Below are 19,598 nucleotides of genomic sequence, written 5' to 3' on the forward strand. Positions count from 1 at the left end.
TCCTGGCAAAACTCCCCTGGCTTCAAGCTTACACCAAGTGATAAATGCAGTTCAGTCCAATCCAGTCTTTGTTCCTAAAACTGTCTATTTTCTGCTCTCTCCATAGCTTGCTCCAAAGGCTGCAGTGTCGAGCAGGTCTCTGCAAGGGAGCTGATGGCAGACTGCATAGCTTCACAGGAATACCAACATGAAACACATTGTTTCAGAATCTCTGGTCAAGTGCTAATCTTCCGGATTTGGATGCCAGCCCCTATTATGAGAAGTATGCAGTAAACAGAACTGTGCCATGTGATATGTGCACTTAACCCTCTTCCTGCTGGCAGCCGCACGTCAGCACAAAGTTGCAGCGGGAACAGCAAAACAGTGTCTCCACTGACTGATTAGCCTTTTGTCCTCAGCTTGGTGCTTACTGCTGTCTCCTCTGGAAAACCACATCCACACAACAAAAGGTTGTAGAAGGACGAATGAGATTTCCACCATAACCAGTCCCCTAGAATTCTGCTTTATTTGGTAATCTACCCCACTCTGACCCAAGCATATGGCTGGGCACCAGCCACGGCCATGTCCAACAACAACACTGGTCTACGTGCAGCTTCACAGGGAAAAGGGTATGGGTAATTAAGATCCCACAGTGGGAGGCTCAAGCTGATCTTGTGCGTGGGCCAGGAAGAAATAATCCCACTCCCAACACGCTGAATAACCAGCGGGTGGGCTTGAAGAGCAAGGATACAGTTGTCCCAACCCTTTCCTCAGCAAGCAATCACGCCATTGTTACAGACTACAGTAGGTATTGGCCATCGCCCAGGGGCACCGCGGCTGCTGCACAAGCATCTGGTGCAGTGCATCGCACGCCGCGCTCCCGCTCCAACTGCTGCCACACGTATTGTGCAGTTATGACCACGCAACCCTACACCAGCACCCACCACAGCTTGGTAAGAGAAAATGACCTGAACCAGCAGGCTGGAAGCCAGGTAAGTAATTAATTTCAGCCCCTCTCTCTCATGGGATCCTCTTCCCTCCCATGGGATCACATATCCTATCATCAAGGCACACAGGATCTAACCTTTGCAGGACTCTTCCTTCCTCTTACGCAGTCAGATGGCCACAGAGCATTGTGCTTCTAAGGGAAACATTTTCTTCCTGCACAAATCAGGCAATCCAACTCAGTAAGTGGAGTTTTCACAGCATTAAGTTCAACTTGGTACTTAACAAGCCTAACTACACTTATTAGTGGCCCAGGACCTCCTCACATCCTACCTCCTACATCCTATGCACTGCACTGGCAACTGCCAGAGGAAGTTAGTCATTTCCACATTAGACTGTCTCCCATGCCATGAGCCAGCCAGCCCATTTCTGCACACAGGTAAGGTATTGTTAAGTGAATTAGAATTTATTTCTTCCCTTCTCAGCTGCCAAAACAGCTAAGCCTCTTGCATTGCTTAGCAAGCTACTCTCTAGCACTTTTTTTTCTGACTTCCTGATGCTTAAGAACCCAACCCTGATAATTTAGAGCCTGTCTCCTGCTGTCTGTGTGGTTTCTCTGTATTTAGGACTGCTGTAGGCTGAGCTCTACCCAGGAAGATGCAGCACAGAGCCCTGACATGTTTACGCTGCAGACTTTGAACTACATTTGAAGCAACAGTTGGCAGAGCAATTCAGGTCCATATGAAAAGCAACCAGGCAGCAAAAGCAAATCAGATCTGAGCTAGGGAATAAAGAGCCAGGCACCCATCAGTGGAGCTGCTGCTGCAGACCATCTCTCCACTGACAGGGGATTCCCACTCAGCTCACTGTAGCACCAGCTGGCCCTGTTGCATTATCCCAACAGGGAAGCACCAGCTCCCAAGCATGAGGAGCCAACCCACAGCACAGCCCTTTGCTCCCCAAACTGCCTACAGCAGCCTTGCCGCTCTTTAAAGATGGGGATCAGACTACTAGTACCTGTTCATGGAGGAAGTCTGGTATTCTGCAAAGTAGCATGGCAAAGTCTTCAGGTTTTGAGCTTTCAGACTTGGAGGGCTAAAGGACTGCACTTGCTGAGCAGCTTTGCTTCCTCAAAGCTTCAGCAACTGGGTTCGTGTGAACTGCTCTGAGTTCTGGCAACCTCTGCAGGGCCTAAGAGGAGGCAGCTAATGTTCCTGCATAGGCAACAGAAACAGCTTCTTTCCCAGTTCAGCAGCTGCTGCACAGCAGTTCTTTGAGCAGCTATTAAGCATCGGCTTCCAGAAGGCGGGAGACTGCATTGGACTTGAAAATGAGACAGGTGCCAAATCCCAGTCCAGGGCCAGTGCTTGGGGAACCAGGCAATGTGATGTTCAGAACACAGAACCACCAATATTTATTTCCACAGCAAAAACTTTTTTTTTTCTTCTTAGACTCTCTCCAGCTCTTTCCCATTCTCCTGCTTTTCCCTCACTAGTGGGAGAACTATATAGCTTTAACTCTTCTCCTTCTTGTTTTAGTAAATAAATTTTAACACTGATTAAGTTCTTTCATCTGGCTCACAGCTCACGTCCACAAGCAGTTATGTTGGAGCAATGCAGAGGCTGTGCCTTGCAACAGAGTGAAGGAGAAGCTGGGGCCATGTTATTTCTTGGGCAGCTATTGCTAGTGCAGCCCCCTTACTCTATCAAGCCATAAGCATATTCTCACTGCTTCCAACATTACTTACTTGTGTCAAGCAGATTTCCATTCCCCCACTCCAAAACCCTTCCCCCATAATTTCAGACCTCTTGCATGGCTAGAGGTGGTTTTAGGCTGCATTCCTACCTAAGGAGAGTTGGCGGACAGTTTATTCTTTTCACATGCAGACTAGAACCATCACCTGGTCCAAGCTGCAAAAATTCAAGGAATCTGGGCAGGGCTTAAAGAAAGTGAGAAAGCATTGCTTTGCTTTCCAACCCAGTAAAAGGTATTCAGAAGCCTGGAACAGAGCGCAAACCTCAAGCTCCTTTGCCTGCCAGAGCCAGGTCCCCTCTGCATTTGCTGCAACTCCAAATACCATATTGCTGAGCAACTAGTTTCAGGGCTGGCATTGATCACTTTGTTGACAAGCTGCCATTAAAGTGGGCAGTCCCACGCTGCACTTGCCCTTCACCTCGCCCACCCTGCCACCTCCTCCTTCTCTTAATCTTGGGCTCAGCAGGATCAACTCCCATCTGGCTGAAAACTCACTTTTCCATAGCATGTGCAGGTACTGATCATGGGTGCATCCAACTGAGAACCAGTGACAGTAAGCACAGTCAGACTGGATTGAAGATTGTGAAACTGCATCTGGAGTGAGTCTTGCCCCAAGTAAATCAATGAAGAGAGAACACTCAGCACTCACAAATGCAAAATTTAAATAAATTAGGTGCAAAACGCAAGATTTTGGCAGGCCTTTAGAATCATCAGGGACTGCCAATTTGAATATACCTTATGTCACCCTCTGGCAAACTGTCTAGAATACACTTTACAGACTGCAATTACACAATACATTTATTCACTCGTTTTGTAAGGCTGCAGAAGTACCAAAGTTCACTAGCCAAAAGGCAGAAAAGTGCTACATAAAGTACATTAAGAGCTCTGGAGTATGTTATCCCCAATACACGTATGTAAAATATTTTGTCCATTCATATCTTCTTGGGAAGGCAAAGCAAATAGTGAATGGGGGGGTAAATTAAGCCCCAGGTAGTTTGATAGAAACAGGCATGACTAGTCTATTCTCTTCTACTAAGATTGGAAGGGCGGTGGTTGTTCTGGTGCACTGTAACTTCATGACAAATAAGCACTCTTACCAAACCTTGTTAAGGGTTCACATGAGAAGTAGTAATAGGAAAATGAGACTTACCAATCCACAAGGTCAGAGGGGAACAGAAACCCAAGAGAGTTTTGCCAGTGCCTCACTCTTTGCTAGAGCATCAGGACAGCACTCACACCCAGAGGCACACTTATCCAAAGGACACCTCTTACTGCATACTGCACCCTGGCACTGATGAAGAGTTTTGCTCTTTGCCTAGAGAGCTGTTCCATTGGATGGGCTGTGCAGGCCGAATCTACACCTTCGATTCCCACAGCTTAACTGTGCCCAGTGCAAACACTCTGCTACCTCAAGCCTCTCTGCTTCTGCCCTGCTTAGAAGCAGAGCATGGCTTGCTCAGGGGCTGCTGGAGCCCACTGCCAGCGGGGGACCTCCAAGTTATCTCTGAAGGAAAGCGGACACCACCAAAATAGTCTCTACATGAAAGAGATGATGATAATTATTAAAAACCTACTAACAAAAAGCTTCAAAGTCTCTTTCCAGCACCACATCATTTTGTTATTGTATCAGACCACAAATGCCAGCAACCCACCTAAGCAGAGCAGCAATCTTCAATCCAAAACATGTGAGATCACAGAACACAATGGCAGAGCAAGATGGGAACACAGATTTCCCTTCGAGCTCCAGTTAATGAAGGTGGGGCAAAGAAAGGGAGAAGAGGAAGAGGGAGAATTTGGGTTAGGGAAACGTAGGTAGAAAAAGAGATATCAGGGAGTACTATCAGAGGCTTTAAACTCAAAGCAAAATTTAACAAAAAATAGTATGCTGGTGATTGTATTCTCTTTGGTTACGCCCACATTGGAAACTCACTACCGAATATTGCTGTACTACACTAGCAGAGTTGGAAGGGTGTGGAGAAAGGGACATCTATACTTGCAATTTTGTAGCAACATGCTGAAAGCAGATGTCTGAAGCTAAAGATGACAGAAATACAGAAGCACCACTCTAAAGGAGTCTATTACTAAACCTCAACCTGAGCAGATACTGGGAAGCACTCAAGCAGGGTGTGCTGATAGCAGCTGCACCAGTACCTAAAACCAACAGCAAGTCAAACGCAAGGTGCTAGTGCAGAAGAACATGAAATTGAAAGTAATTTCTTTGATTGTAAGCAGCTACCACAAACAGGGAAGCAACTTTCATGTGGTCTTAAGATAACACTTACAAGTTAAAAAAAAAAAAGGGTCCATTTAAAGTCAGTTATCTCTTCCGTGCTTGTGGCCTTGCAGCATCTGGGAACCACGCTCACAGATCCGAGTATTCTGGTGCAGGGTGGTCTATGAACACAGGGCAGAAACACTGTCCCTTTCCCCCATGACCCTGCAGGCTATGAGCATGGCAAGAGACTGCAGGAAGACACAGATAGTTGCAAAGGCAGAGTGCAATGCAACAGGCAGATTCTGCTCAGGCCCTCGAGCAGAGATCTTGGCACATCACAGGGCCTACCACACAGACCTATGGCCACTGGCACTCTAAGCTCTTCCTCCTCACCTTACTGACCACTCTGACTCACATGGCAACAAGTACATTTTCAATCTTTCATGCAACTCAGTGACAACAGCAGGGGCAATAAGGTAAGTATATAGACAGCAGTGGCAGAGGCTGACAGCATGCACAAGATCCAAAGGGGTAAGAACATCTCCCCCCTCCTAAGCTAAATCCAGAGCACATGGATACTCATCAGAGGTTGTTTCTCTATTCATTTCAGCTGCCAGGGGCCATGATGCAGACTGCACATCTTATAGCACCTCTATTGCCCAGCACCACACAGGAATGAAGCCTGGAAAAACTGCACAATAATTGCTCAAGAGCAAAATAAAAACCCTGTGATGGGAGTGGGTTTTGGGGTGAGGGTGAGTGGGGGGTGGGAGCTGGCTGTTTGTTTTGTTGTTTTGGTTTTTTTGTGGTTTTGTTTGTTTGTTTTAAAAAAAACCTTGTCCTCGGGCCAAAAAGACTTTTCATTTTTCTGACCCCATCACAGGCCAAATACTGCAAATGAATACCCTACTTGGCTGGTGAGTACAGCATGCCTGCCAACTGATGGCTGGCAGCTAAGTATTTTACCACTGTGGGACCTTTGCTTGCTGCAGTTGCATGTATTCACCCACCCTCACCCCTTCTCATCTGACAGGGCTCTCTACTTTAAAAGCTACCCACACTTGTTCCTCACCACAGTCTTCCTCCACCCCAAGAAGGAAGAGCCCGAGTTACGAGCAGCTTCATCTCAGGAGGTAAAAATAAGGGAGCAGAATACAGGCTGGAGATAAGCATACTGGTACTGCCCTCCTGTCAGGTTATGAAGGGGAGAGCAGGAAAAACCTTCAGGAAAGCCAGGCTCATTGGTCCCAAAAGGAGAAGTGGCTGAAGAATGCAGCAGAGGGACCCCAAGTCCCACAGAATGAATCTGCAGGGAGTGGAGCTGAAGTCTCTTGGCCTTGCCTATGAAGTTAGTAATCTGGTGGGTGGGGAGAGAGGACAGACACTGTGGACAGAGACAAGAGGGTACTCTGACAGCAAGAGGAGACATGGAGCTTGCTGCAACGTAGGGATTTTCTGCCATGTAATAAACCAAATGTTAAGTACCAATACATCACAGCTTTAATGCCACCAGCTGCCCTGCAAGTTCCACCCAACACCAGCATCCTCTGACACAGCTTGCAAAGAGAAGGTTCCTTTCTGACAAAAGGGCAGCAGGAGATCACCATGGGCTGGGCACACTAGCTCACCTCCATGGGGCTCCTGAGCTTCTCCATCCTATGGGAAGCCCACATGGCACCAGCTGGGGCTTGGCATGAGGGGCAACCTGGCCTGTGCCAGGCTTGCCCTGTGTCCCCTGCACCCACCCCAGGCCATCAGCAGTAATCACCTCTCACAGGACTGCATGCAAAAGTTGTTCCAAGCTCTACAAACACAGAGGATATAACGCTTCAAGTGTTTTAGTTACTGTAAGCAGTTCACTAATTACAGTAGTAATGATTGGATTATGGCCAGTTAACAGCTTTAAAGAAATAAGCCATTAGAGGAGGGGGAGGGAAATACTCCTTTGGGTCTAGGATGGAAACAGCTTTCAGCAGTCCACCTTGTAGGAGGCTGTCAGTAGCTGGCTGGGTCAGACCATTTGCAATGGTCTGCAACAGCAAGGAGCAGTCTAACGTGTCACTGAATGATACGCTGGCACATGAAAATTCTCAGTGTTGGAGGAGGTGTGCTTGCAGGAACAGAAGTGTCCTGTTCATACGCTGGCCCTGTCAGCTCTAACACCTCTGCATGACTGGACCCAGAAAACATGATGCAGACAGGTGTGTGCATGCTAAGTTACCAACACAGTATCGTGGTTGTGACGCTTTGTTTCAGCATGCAAAAAGTTGTGACTACTGGCTTTTTAGAAACTCTTTAACAGAGACCTGCTAGCTCCAACCAAACAGTGGAATGCAAACACTCACAGGATCAGGATCCAAAGGCACTCACCAGAAAGTGCAGCTAGAAATTTCCTTTCACTAGCAATTGTTGCCAGCACTGGAAGGACCACAGTATCAGGCATTAATCCCTTAGTCCCTCCAGTTGCTAAAAATCCATACAAGGAACATGCAGGGAGGCTTCCTGCACACCTCACTCTCACACATCTCCTTATTCTTCCACAGCATCTGGCTGCAGAGCAGTCTTTGCAGAAAAGCAGCTGGACCAATGGATGCCTGCAAGAAGTCCTATCCCAATACACAGAGACCACAACAAGAAGGACTGCCAGCTCTGGAAGTTTTTTGCAGCCATGCCTTTTCTGTGGAGGGCAAGAGGTCCCAAATGCAGAGCCTCTCCCTTGAAGGGCGCCTTCTGCCCTTCTGCACCTTCTACAGAAAATGAAAGGAATATCTTATTTTACAGAAGAAATTCCCAGTGTGTTGAAACCACAATGAAGGGAACAACACTCATTCCCAGATGACTACCCTGATGGTACTGCCAGCAGTACATCCCTGCAGGTTGGGTAGCTCTGCCTAACCAAGGAAAGCCAACTCCTTCCACCCTACCACCTACTTTTCCCTCTGCACTTGCCCTAGAAAAAGCAGGTCCCTATACCCCTCACCCACAACAGCCACCCCTCAGTGGCAACACCCCACCATTATGACCCCTGCGCAAGCTCTTCAGTGCCTCCCCTCACCCCCTCCTCAGCAGTATCTTGCTCTGCTTGGTCTCCTTGTTCCCCTCTCCCTTCAGAGGTCTTCAGCTGAGGACTGGCAGAAACTCAGTTTGGTATCGCTGGCTGGAGGGTGAGGATTTCTGGCATGAGAAAACCAGTAGAGCTGGGCATCTTGCCCAGAGTGAGTTCACACTTGGCTCACCACAGCTGGAAATAGTCTCATCCCTGGCCAGGGTTCCCCAACGGCCCAACAAAACCCTCGGGAAACAGCAAGTTTCCACGCGTTAGCCATTTTGAAACAGACTGGTTCATGTTCATGAATGTACTCCCCCGCTGCCCCCACCCAGCCCTCTCTGTGCAGCACAGCCGCCTCCAAGTGCCACTGCCAAAAGGTGCTTGATGAGCAAGCACTGATGAAGCACAAGGTCTCGCTTTGTGTGCGGAGCCAGGTGTGGCCAAGACCGACGCTTCCTCTGGAGATGCTCCTTCTGCACAGCAACACCGCGAGCAGACCCAGAGGGAAGGCGGAAGGCAGAGGCTTGAACAAACGTACCCCCACATTCCTCTTCCCACCACGCCCTTGCATCTGAGCTACTGCTCTCCCCTCCCTCATCGGCGGGAGAACTCCACATCTCCCAAACCAGATAAGACATGTAGGAAACTCACCTGGAAGCATAAATATGCTTAAAAAGCTGGAACTGTTTTCGGCTGCAATCAAAGTTTTCCTTAGGAAATTAAGTATTTTCCGTTGCGATAAACCCTGGCATAGATGTGGTCTAAACAGCTTTAAATGAAGTGTCCTTTCTTTGGCATTGTTTAGCAGTTAGGAAATGAATTAACTTGCTTTTTTTCCACCTCTGGAGCCAAATTTTAAAGTTTTCTTGGGGATAATACATTTAAGTAGCAGAACTAACTCATCATCTACTAAAGGGTAGATTTAAATAAACTGAGGGGAATCACAGGTGTACACTGGGTAGCAAGAGAAACTCAGCTGCTATAGAGCCAAGGAATCTGGCCAGGAAAAAGGGCTCTGGGATGTACACATCACTTTCCATGATGAAGAAAAGAGAACTCAGCTAGGATGCAGAGAGACCCATGTATGGTTCTCTCACTCTCCCTCATTTCTCAGAGGCCTTTACGGGCCAGCTCCTGGAGCAAAGATGTAACAGCACAACTTCCATTTACAGCAGTGGTGAAGTTTGAGTGCTTAGCATCATATGCTGCAGTGACGAGTAGCAAGTGCCCTGGCTGCCTGATCCAAAGGCTATGGAAAGCAGAAGTCCTTCCTCCACTGCCAACTGGCCTTGGTTCAGCACCTCTGTAGGACGCGTGAGTTGTTCACAGTAATGTAAAATGAAGCACGAGTATTTTGCATGAAACCTCTCTGGTCATCGAGCACTCGCTCATGGAAGGAGCGGAGCGAACAGGCTGCCCATCCACGCTGTGCTGTGTGGCACAGGGATACAAGATTTCACAGGGCTCCCTCTGAAAATGAGGGCCATGCAAAGGACACATGAGCAGAGCCCAACTGTGCTATCCTGAAGGGCAGGCCCTACACTGCAGCAATGCACAGTCACTGCAAAGTCAAGCAGACTGCCCAAGAAGCAGCCAGCTGATACATCAAGTCATCCCTGCCTTTCCATTCACCATATAAACCACCTCAGCGGATGTGGAAGAAGTTGCTGCTTAAGAAGTCTGCCCTGCAGCCTCACCTGCCTACCAACTATCCACACTGCTGTGTTTCTGTAAGATTGCCCAGAAGCCCTGGATTGCTGGCCTTCAGAGACCTGCCTGAAACCACTCCAATCTGAGCAACAGACAGGTGATATATGGAGACTCACATCAGTGGTGTCCACTGTAGTGAGCGTTAATAGACAAGACAGGGCCTTTTCACCTGCCAGCACCTCCCATCTTGGCTCTAATACAATGGAAAGGCCAGTTTTGCTGTCATTTCCCACACCACAGGGATCAACACATTTCCAGGAGGCTTTCAGTCTACATAGGTAGAATGACAAATCAAAGATTCATCTGGATGAGACACCAAAATCCCCTCTGTTTATTCCTGCATACCCCAGCCCTGTCAATGGGAGCTGCTTCAGTGCACTGAGGGTGGAGGTGGTCTCTGCAGAGCCTTGTTCATGCTGTAGTGCTTCAAAGCAGCAACAGATCTGGAAGAAGGAGAAGAGAGGACAACTGCAGGTAAAAGCCTGAGGTCAGCCAGCTGCAGTACTGGTACAAGGGTTGGCTTGCAAAGGCCTGACCCAGCCCTTACCAATAGGATACACACATTGCCAGCTGAGCAGGAAAGACACAACAATGGGAAACCAACACGGGTAAAAAACAGTTCTGCTTTACTGCCTAATAGGGAGCCAAGAGGTTAAACTGGCGCCAGGCCACACCACAAACATCCTATGACCAAGTTCTGCTCTCATGCAGTGGGAGAATGAGAGCAGGGAAGGCAATGACGGGAGGGGAACAGGAAGTGAGCTTTTTTTGCTAACCATATTAATGTTAGTGGTTTTGCTCACTTAAGCACCTTTTGGGTTGGCCCAAGAAGTCCCCAATTCTGTTTCCAGGATCTGGGTGACTCTGTTGAGAACATGTACATCAGTCTCACATGCTGGGGTCAAAATAAAGCAGTGGGTCGCTCCACAGACTTCAGTAAGACTTTTCTGGCATGGCTAGCACCAGACAAAGTCCTGCTGCTGCCAAGCCTATCTCACCCCTCTACACCAATTCATCCCAACAGATCCAAGCTCCGCGTAACATGCTTCAGCCCCAAAATCCCAGAGTTAGAGCAAATCGTATGCCTCTACAAAGAAAAGATGACTCTCGGCCTTTCTTGCTAAAGTCATGTTTTTCCCACCTAGCAGTTGCCAAGCATACTACACACGTGTTCCCCCCCCTAAATGCACAGTTCACCTATGGCTTTGAGGGGATGAGAGGGTTTTACGTTGCTATACAAGATTTGTAGGTGATGCTAAACACATTCCTTATGGTAACCATCATGTTTCCGGTAGTCACACACAGCAAGAAATCAGTTTTATGTTCTTACATAAAAGAAAAGTAAACTCTGTTGCACTCTGTCCCCCATCCTCCTCAAACACCATTGCTTAGACTGTACAAAATACCTCTCAAAATCACAGCAATACATCCAGCAAGCCCCTGGGGCAGATGCAACACATTAAAGTGAGACCAGTCCACTGTATGTGTTGTATTTTAGCAGTTTCCCAACGTTTCCCCAGACAGCTCTCCAGCCTCTTTTCTACAGTGACTGCTTTCTGCACCTCATCATCAGAAAGAGCACAGCCATCCTCTGCTAGTGTAAGTGCACCCCAGAGAATAGCCTAAGCGTCAGGCACAACAGTGATAATCCACAGGCAGCTGGAAGATGCTCTCAGTCCTTCCACAGCACACAGCCATGCAAGTTTTCACCATCTCCGTCACTGCTGCTTGTGCCAACCTTAGGAATTCTAGGCCAAAGTCTTAAGTGCATCCCAGTGAGGTGGCACAGAAAAGCACATAGGCTCACAACCTGGCTTGGGGAGGCCAAGTGAACCCTGCTCCTCCTGCAGTTAAAAATGCATGAGACATGTTAGGCTGCAGAACTGCACCTCTCACACAGCATACATGAGAAGAGCAAGGTGCCTACAGCAGGAGCAGCTGGGGACTGTATTACCACCATTCATGGTGGTCACCTCGGTGCTGGGAAGAGCAGGTACCATTCACTGGGTCTCCACTGTAACACACATGGCTTCTAAAAATGTGATCCCAGTGTTCACAAACACTTTTACTGAACAGGTTTACCAGCCCACATTCTCACAGTACCATCCAGTTACACTTGAATGTCATAGCCAGACAAACACCGCCTCATACAAAAGCACCTGCTTCCTTCTAAGGGGACAAGTTCTCACCAGACAGACAAGAAAACTGAAGTTTCCAAACAGCTTCTGCTTCAAGATGCCCTACGTGGCACGCCAGATGCCCCAAGCTATACCACTGAGCACTGCAAGCAGTCAGGGAGGAAAACTTTACCCTCTCTAGTCTTTGCACTTGTGCACAGCAAAATCGTCATTACCAAATCACGTACACAAGAATCTAAACTGGTTGCCTGAAGCAGTCAGCAAGAAATTCCCCAGACAGACAGACTTTACATCACTGGGCTGGTAGCTGGATGCCTTTGAGGTGTTTCACCCTTCCCTAGAGGATTAGGAGAAGGAACAGCTCAATACAGTTTGGCTAGTATTGTGTTCTCATGAGTTGATCCTTGGGATCTGTTACAGAGCCCTCCAAAGAATGCGCAGTCTCCTTTTTAACCTATGCCTGCTTTCTCTTTAGCGTCCCCCCCTTAAATAGGATGCTGAATAGGCGGATAAGTCACTGCAAAGTACACATGCCTCATTCATCATGCACCAAGAGGTTACAATGCATAATCATGTTCTTGTTAAAAAAACCACAAGTGCACATCCTGATGAAACCTGATCACAGAAAGTATGAGGCAGCTCCCACACTCAAGGACAAATAACTGATCTACAAAGCCAGACATTTCCAGAGTCCCCCTACAGCAACTTTTGAGTTTAATGTTTTGAAGAGTAAGTATCTGGCAACAAGCTACCTATGTTAAACAACAAATACTTGATCTGAAAGATAAGAGATATCTGGTGACCTATATTGCCTGCCTGTTTTGACTGTAAGAGAGCACCTAAGCAAGCAGCCTTACAAACTTCACTATTCTGCTTCTGTATTGATACTGGTCGGTGCAAAATAAGCACAGAGGACCCTCAGGTGCATCAGGACTACCCTCCCTACAGCACACCCAGACTACGAAGACCATGCAAGGACCATCCCTTGCTATGGCCCATCAAGTGTCACTCACAGTGGGAGCAAAGGGACCCAGTGCTATATATTCACCAACAACGCACATTTATTTACCTCAAGGCTGAATCTATGATAGTGCTGAAAGAAATTTTAGCAAACTACCGATTAGGTGTGGTATCACACCTTTGTGTGGGTCCACAGCAGCCACAACTGTAGCTTTCTGGAAATCTGGACACCCTTCTCAAAATAGACCCTGTCCGGACAAGAGGACACTCAAACCAAGGGAAAAGGAAACTGTGATTGTGACTTTTACATTTTGTCAGAGATATTAGTCACACTCATACCACCTGATCTGAGCATGCTACCAGCAGGCTTGGAGGTGGGGTGTTTCCATGAGGGACCTGAGCTCTGTTTAGCGGGTACTTTCTATCATTAACAACCCCACCTCAAACAGAAAGGTGATTAGCACAGCAAAATTCAAATATTAACAACAGCAATAAGACCTGTTGGATGCAGACACAATAGGGCTGTGAGACCTATAGTTTTTTAGGTTATGGAATCACTCTTGTATTTATGTGTATCTTTACATGCAGTGCATGGCACAGAGTAGCGTGAGGGGTTCTGGGAGTCTGCCATTTCTAACAGGGAATTTCTGTAAGTTTGTGAATAACTGTACTTAGTAAGTACTTCTTTAGGGCAGCAAAGTTGCTCCAAAAGTCTGTGCTATCACTGCTTCAGCAGCACCATAAATCTGAACAGTGCAGTTCCCTCAGCCAGAGATATCATTTACTGCCACATTGCCACAGAAATGCCAACCTGGTGAGGCAGAGCAGCACTGGATAAAGGCAATTTTTATTATTTTTTTTTTTTAAAAGAAAAGCATTACTATCATTCCTTACAGCATTTCAGTTGTATAAGGCTGTTTTCCTACATGCTGCAAATGAACACTGCCTCCTACTCATGTTGTCAAGGCAGCAGGTCAGAAAGCAATTCCGCATTTAAAGTTTCCCACCCAGCTCTACAGTTTGGACAAGTCGCTTCAGGCCAGATTTTAAAATAAACGCTGAACAAGGTGCACCTTGAGCAACCGGTTCATGAAACAAGAGTGGCCAACAGGAGAGCCTGCTGCACGCAGGGCCTGAGCGCTGACCCCTACCAGCACCCCAAAGCAGTGCCAGCTTCTCCCCAGTGTCATTCCTGAGCTCCCTGGGACAATTGGGAGGCAGTGGCAGGAGGCTGTCCTCCTCACCACTACCCTTCGCCTCACCTGTGAAGACGAGCCAGGCATGCTGAGCACCAAGTGGCTCACCCAGTCCCTCAAGGGCAAATCCAGCTCCTTCACCAAAAGCCCCCAGGGTGACTCAGGAAAAGTTTGAACACTGCAGCTGGCCATCTGTCATCAAGAGGGAGAAATGTCCTTGTGGGCACAAGTCACAATCTCTTGGCCAATAAACACCCACATATGTCCTTTCTACATGGCAAGCTTGTCTATCTCAACAGCTAGGTGAGACCGTTGCAAAGCCTTACAGCAAGTTTTGCTTTATAACACTGGGAAACAGCAGGATCAATCTTGTTATGCCTTGGCTATCGCTACTTTGAAGCCTGACTCCAGACAGGAAAGAGGAGAGGAAGGAAAGGAAAGAAAAAGCTATTAGAACAAAATACTGAGAGGAGTTCAACAGTGCAAAGGGGAAAGTATTTTAATCCCCAAAAGAGACCCCCTGCTCCTGCACAAAAGGCTGTGTAGAGGCTTATATCAAGTGAGAAGTACCTGAATTTATTTTGCGCATTGTATTTTTTGCCACTTATGCATAGCAACGCTGCGACGAGCTCTTTAAAACCTCTTAGAGTCTCTTCTGATAGACAAGAAAAATAGGCTTCACATGGAAAGCTGCCTTCCTCCCAGGAACTGTCACTTTATCCCTACATTGTAAAACAGTAAATTCCCAGGAAGGGGCAGGTGGGAAGAGGTGCGAGACCAGTGTCACTTCTCTGTATCATGTTCAAGATGCCAAGCTTCACCCTGCAAATATTAAATTGACTCTGCAGCTCACCTATTTACCCATCTCAAAGCAGCTCGTGAGAGCATATCTCAAGCACCATCCCAGACAGTGAAGGCTGTCATATGTGTCTCTCAGTGCAGGTAGGAAACCTGTAAACCAGCTCCCGAAAACTCAGCAAACCTGTCCTTACAGCGCGCCTGTTGAGGCTGCTAGTAAAAATCACATCTTCCCGCTTCCGACGCCTGCCATGAGCTCTGCTGAGCCCATGCAACCAGGAGAAGGGGGGGGCTGGATTCAATTCATCTTTGAGCAACATCTCTAAACTGTTTGCTTCCCAAGTCTCAATTAGTCCCAGCTGCACAAAGCCACACAGGACAGCACTGTGGCACAGCTACCCCCAGCCCACAGGGCCTTACTGAGCTGGGGCACAAGGGGCCGGATTGGAAATGGCCAGCAAGGCACAGCCACTTCTCGCACAGACATTTGCTCACTGGATTGCTGGCCGTGCCACCACTTTCGACATGCTGTCTCCCCTCCCAGAGAGGGCCTGAGCATGAAAGTTTCAAGTCTGCCTCACTGGCTGGCCTCAGTGCTATAAATAACAACAACAATAATAATAATTTGGTGGTACTTAAATCAGATTTTGTACTGCCTGATTCAGTACTTAAATCAGGCAGATCTCCTCTGTCAGTAATTCTCTAGCTATTCCTTAGGTGAAGGAAAACCTAAACCACATGAGTCAACCGGGAAAGACTGAGCCTGAAGAGACCCTAAAGGAATATTTGGGAGGCATGAATCTCTCCTGTTCACCTTAGTAAGCTACTAACTAATATGTACAGTAATGAACATTTAGCTTTAATTACTGCAACGATTTCATTTCATAGGTAAGAAGGGGTGACGGTTTTACTACACCATACAACGCAGGCTTATGCTTGGTGGACAGTTATCTCCCCACCTAAGAAGGAAGCAAGCCCCAAGACCCCGAAAGGGCTTTTGGTCACATTCAGACCCTGGGGAGGGGAACAAGACTGTCCCTCAATATCTGCACAGTCTGCCCAGGCTGGGGTCCGGTCATTGATCCCTCTGAGGGGGCATTAGCCTGATGGGCTGCAACTGGGAAGAGCCATCACATAAAATTCAACTGGTAGTGGTTGACCATCGCAAGAAATTAGCTTGGATTATTTTGAAGCAGACGTGTTAACTCCTTAAAACTCCCTCTTGTCTTTCCCCCTCCTCTGCACAAGTAACCCAAGTTAACAGAGTAGCTCTCTGTCCCCCTCTTGTGATAGGACCAAGAGGACTTAAAATCTCCTGGAAGGCGGTAATATTAAAAGACTTTACGGCACGTACCACAACCTGGGGTTTGGGACTTCTTTTTAATTCAAAGGTTCAGCTCCTGCTTCTGACAACCAAGCCAGTATCCCACTACATACAAGATATTCTGCCTCACCCTGCACTGTGAAAGGCAAAAAACCCCACGGCATGACAATCATTTTCCCTCACAGCCTGTGAGCAATACTGCCCATCTCGCTCTGGGCCCCGCTGGCCGTTTCTAGATGTATTGGCCAGATACAGACGTACAACTGGAGATACAGATCGCGGTCAGGCAGATCTTTCGAAAAGGAAGAGGCTTCCCTCCTCAAAGGAGCAGAGCCCTGTCTTCTGATACACCATCCAGCACTCACAACCCCCACCACCCCCAAGATTACATTCCTCTTTCTCCTTTGTTGAAATATAAGATCACTGCCATCAACTCTTTCTCCATTAAATGCCCTTGGTTGCGTGCTTTAATTCTCACGCTGTCCACTCTCACCACCCCAGTCCAGCTCTATAGCTATCACCTTCAATTAACTCATCAGACCCCAGTGGAAAGACCCCTGAGTGGCACCATTTCAGACAGCTATGAACAGGAAAACCTGAAAACCCTTCACCTGGAAGCAGAGGAGGGGGGGAAGGAGAGAGGCTAAAGAGGAAGGAAAGTCTTTTCACCGTTGTGCCCTCCTTCCTTCCCAGTTACTCCCAGCTCCTTACAGGAAGCCCCGCACCTCGGGCTACGTTATATACAGTACTATATCATCTGTGCATAGACGAGCAGTATCCTCCCCTCTAGCACGGAAGGTTTGGGGGTTCTCCCGCCTCCTCGCAGCTGAGGCAGAGCAAGGCACGATCCAAAACGAGAGTCCGGAGCGAACAAGTGTCCGGCTGGGAAGAGCGGCGGGAGCCTGCTGCACCCCGAGGTGCCCCTGCCGTGTTCAGCACGAGCGTCGTTTCGAATTCTGCTTTATTGTTGCCTGATGAAGTGACTAAAACGGAAATGTTTCGGGGATTAGGATTCCTGAGTGATCTAATACAGGATGCTTTTGGTTTAAAGGAGCAGGGGAAAAAAAAAATATATAACTAGAGAGCGGCGAGGCTGGAGCTCCTCCTGAGCTCCCCTCCCCGACGCCACCCTTTCGGTTTAAAAAAAAAAAGGGCCGAATGTTACCATTTTTGGACATAAGCTCCGCGCAAGCCCTGCCCTAAACCACACCATTCAAACGAGAAGCTAGTTACCGTCCCGCTGCCGGGCCGGCGGGGCCGAGGGGGCGGGCAGCGGGGCGGCCGGCGGGGGCTGCGGGGGGCGGCGGGGCCGCCACCGCCCCCCCACTCCCCCCCGGGGTCCCCGCTCCGCCCGGGGGCACCTGCGGGCCGGGCCCGCTGTGGCGGGCCGGGTGCCGGTGACAGGGCGGACATCTGTTGCTGGGAGGGGGGGGGACGGGACGGGGACACCCGCCGCGGCACCTCCCTCCCGGCCCCGCCATCACCTGCCCGCTCCACCCGCCCCCGCCGGCTCGCCACGCCACGCCACGCCGCGCCGCGCAGCGCCAGCCCCCGGCCCGGCGCGCACCGGCCCCGCCGCGGCCGGTGGGGATGGCGGGGCCGGGTCCCGGCGGCCCCGCGGTGCGTGTGTGAGGAGAGGGGAGGGGAGGGGGGTGAGGTGCGCCCACCTTCCTCTGCTGCTTCTCCCAGGCCGGGTCCAGGAGCAGGTCCCGGTCCCAGTCCTCCTCCGGCTGCATGTAGTCGTTGGTCTGCTGCGGGTCGTAGTGATCCATGGCTGCTGCTGCGGCTGCGGCGGCCCGTCCCCGTCCCGTCCGTCCCGTCCCGGTGGGGTGCCCGCTGTGCCCGGCCCCGCGGCCGCTCAGCCCGAGCAGGCGGCGGCGGCGCCCGCTCCCAGCTCTCCGCCTCGGCCGCGCGCACCACCGCGGGGGCGGGACGCACCGCCCCGCCCGCGGCCCGCCCCCGCTCCTCTTATTGGCCGGGACCCGGCGGCCGAGCCTGCATTTCCCAGCGACAGCGCCTCGCTCATTGCGCGCCCCGCGCGTCCGTCACGGTACCCGGCCGCCGCGATAGGCGGGCTGCGGCCGCCCCCGCCCGCCCCCAGCACCGCCCGACAGCTCCCTCGCGGCGGCGGCGGCTGAGGCAGAGGGGGGGCGAGCGGGCCCGGGCCATAGTCCGGCCGGGCCGGGGCGATGCCGGGAGGCTCAGTGCCGCTTTCGGGGCGTTTTTCTCTCAGCGGCCCCGCGGCGTGGGAGCCCGTACCGGGAGCGGGCCCCTCACAGATCCGCCCTAACGGGCGGCACGGCCGAGCGGTGCGGGGGGTGGCCGAGCAGCGCGGGTCAGGGCAGCGTTCTGTCACGGGGAGGATGTTTTCGTGTGACACAGCTGGTGCCCCGGCCTCCCGGCCCCGAAACGAGGGTGCTCGGTCACAGCCCTGCAGTCCTGCCGCCACCCCGCTCGAAATACAGCTTCCTCGTAGGGTCACGCAGGCGTGCCCGCACCTAGGGTGCCAAAAAAAATAACCGTTTTCTCCCGTTCCTGACTGGTAACTGCTGGTCGAGGCTAGGATTGCCAGCACTGGCGGCCGAGGCTTCGCACCCGGGGTCAGCAGCTGCAGTCGTGGGGTTCCGCAGCCGCCCGCCGTCACCCTCTCCGCACCAGGCCTCCCAGGTGCACCTACCGCTTTCTGCCCACAAATATCCTGTTTAACAAGAAAATGCTTAATTAAAGTGCGTTTGGCTCATCTAGCAGCTTCCTAGGGGAGATGCGCAAGCCATTAAGGGGTGTACTGATACACAAACGCTTGACGTGTGTTTCTGTCAGTTAAACAAGTAGAGGGGGAAAAATGGTAACAGCATTATTAGTTTCCCCTGGTAGTCTCACTGAGAAGCAGGATGGCAGCTCTCACAAAAGTGAGAGGAAGCCCAAAGAAACACCATTCCGCAACACCATCCAGGGCAGAGTGAGCTCCTGTCCCAATTTATCCAGATTCAGAGGAAATGGAGAGTTTGTGGCCCATGAATGTGGGAGAGAGGGAGGCTGAGAATGGACTGGAAGGATGCTGCAAAGCATCAAGATGAATTGGGCAGAAACGCTCAACATCAGGCAGGATTTAGCCCTGAATTACTCCAGTGAGCTCCTCTTCCAAAAGGAGGGAATCTGTTTTCTCCTTCTTACAAACATTGGAGGTGAAATTGCATATATTCATTCACTTCTTGGCATAAAGAACTGCACAGACCATAATGGACAGATGCTCTGTATGGTACTCTGTCTTCATGTGTCATATGATGCTCCTTGCGTACACCTTCAGACATCACGAACACGAATAGAATTATCAGAGTTGTTCTGCACCATTCAGAGACTTGTATCTACCCTGCCATGCATCACTTGGGGTAGAAAGGTTATTTATAGATCTAAGTACAGTAATATCCATGATTTTCAAAAGCAATGCAAGATGTCTCCATTTTGAGACCATTTGGAAGACCAGACCATTCAGGGCATCCAGGACTAGCAGGCACTTTGAAAATCCTCC

The 19,598-nt window shown here is 49.8% G+C and overlaps 1 protein-coding gene across 8 annotated transcripts in view; it reads right to left on the reverse strand.

Moving 5' to 3' along the window:
* ACTN1 (actinin alpha 1) overlaps positions 1 to 17,974 on the reverse strand; it is a 92,407-nt gene extending 74,433 nt beyond the window's left edge. For 5 of the 8 annotated variants that reach the window (XM_049825307.1, XM_049825305.1, XM_049825306.1 and 2 more), the window contains exon 1: positions 17,737 to 17,974. In XM_049825307.1, the coding sequence (XP_049681264.1) occupies positions 17,737 to 17,841 (105 nt within the window). In that variant the 5' untranslated portion in view covers positions 17,842 to 17,974. Of the gene's footprint in view, positions 1 to 14,013; positions 14,155 to 17,736 lie in introns of those variants that run through there. The other 3 variants (XM_049825308.1, XM_049825303.1, XM_049825311.1) reach the window with 1 other exon arrangement.
* Between the last annotated feature and the right edge of the window lie 1,624 nt (positions 17,975 to 19,598).

The sequence above is a fragment of the Accipiter gentilis genome, chromosome 22, assembly GCF_929443795.1.
Source record: "Accipiter gentilis chromosome 22, bAccGen1.1, whole genome shotgun sequence".
NCBI lineage: Eukaryota > Metazoa > Chordata > Aves > Accipitriformes > Accipitridae > Astur > Astur gentilis.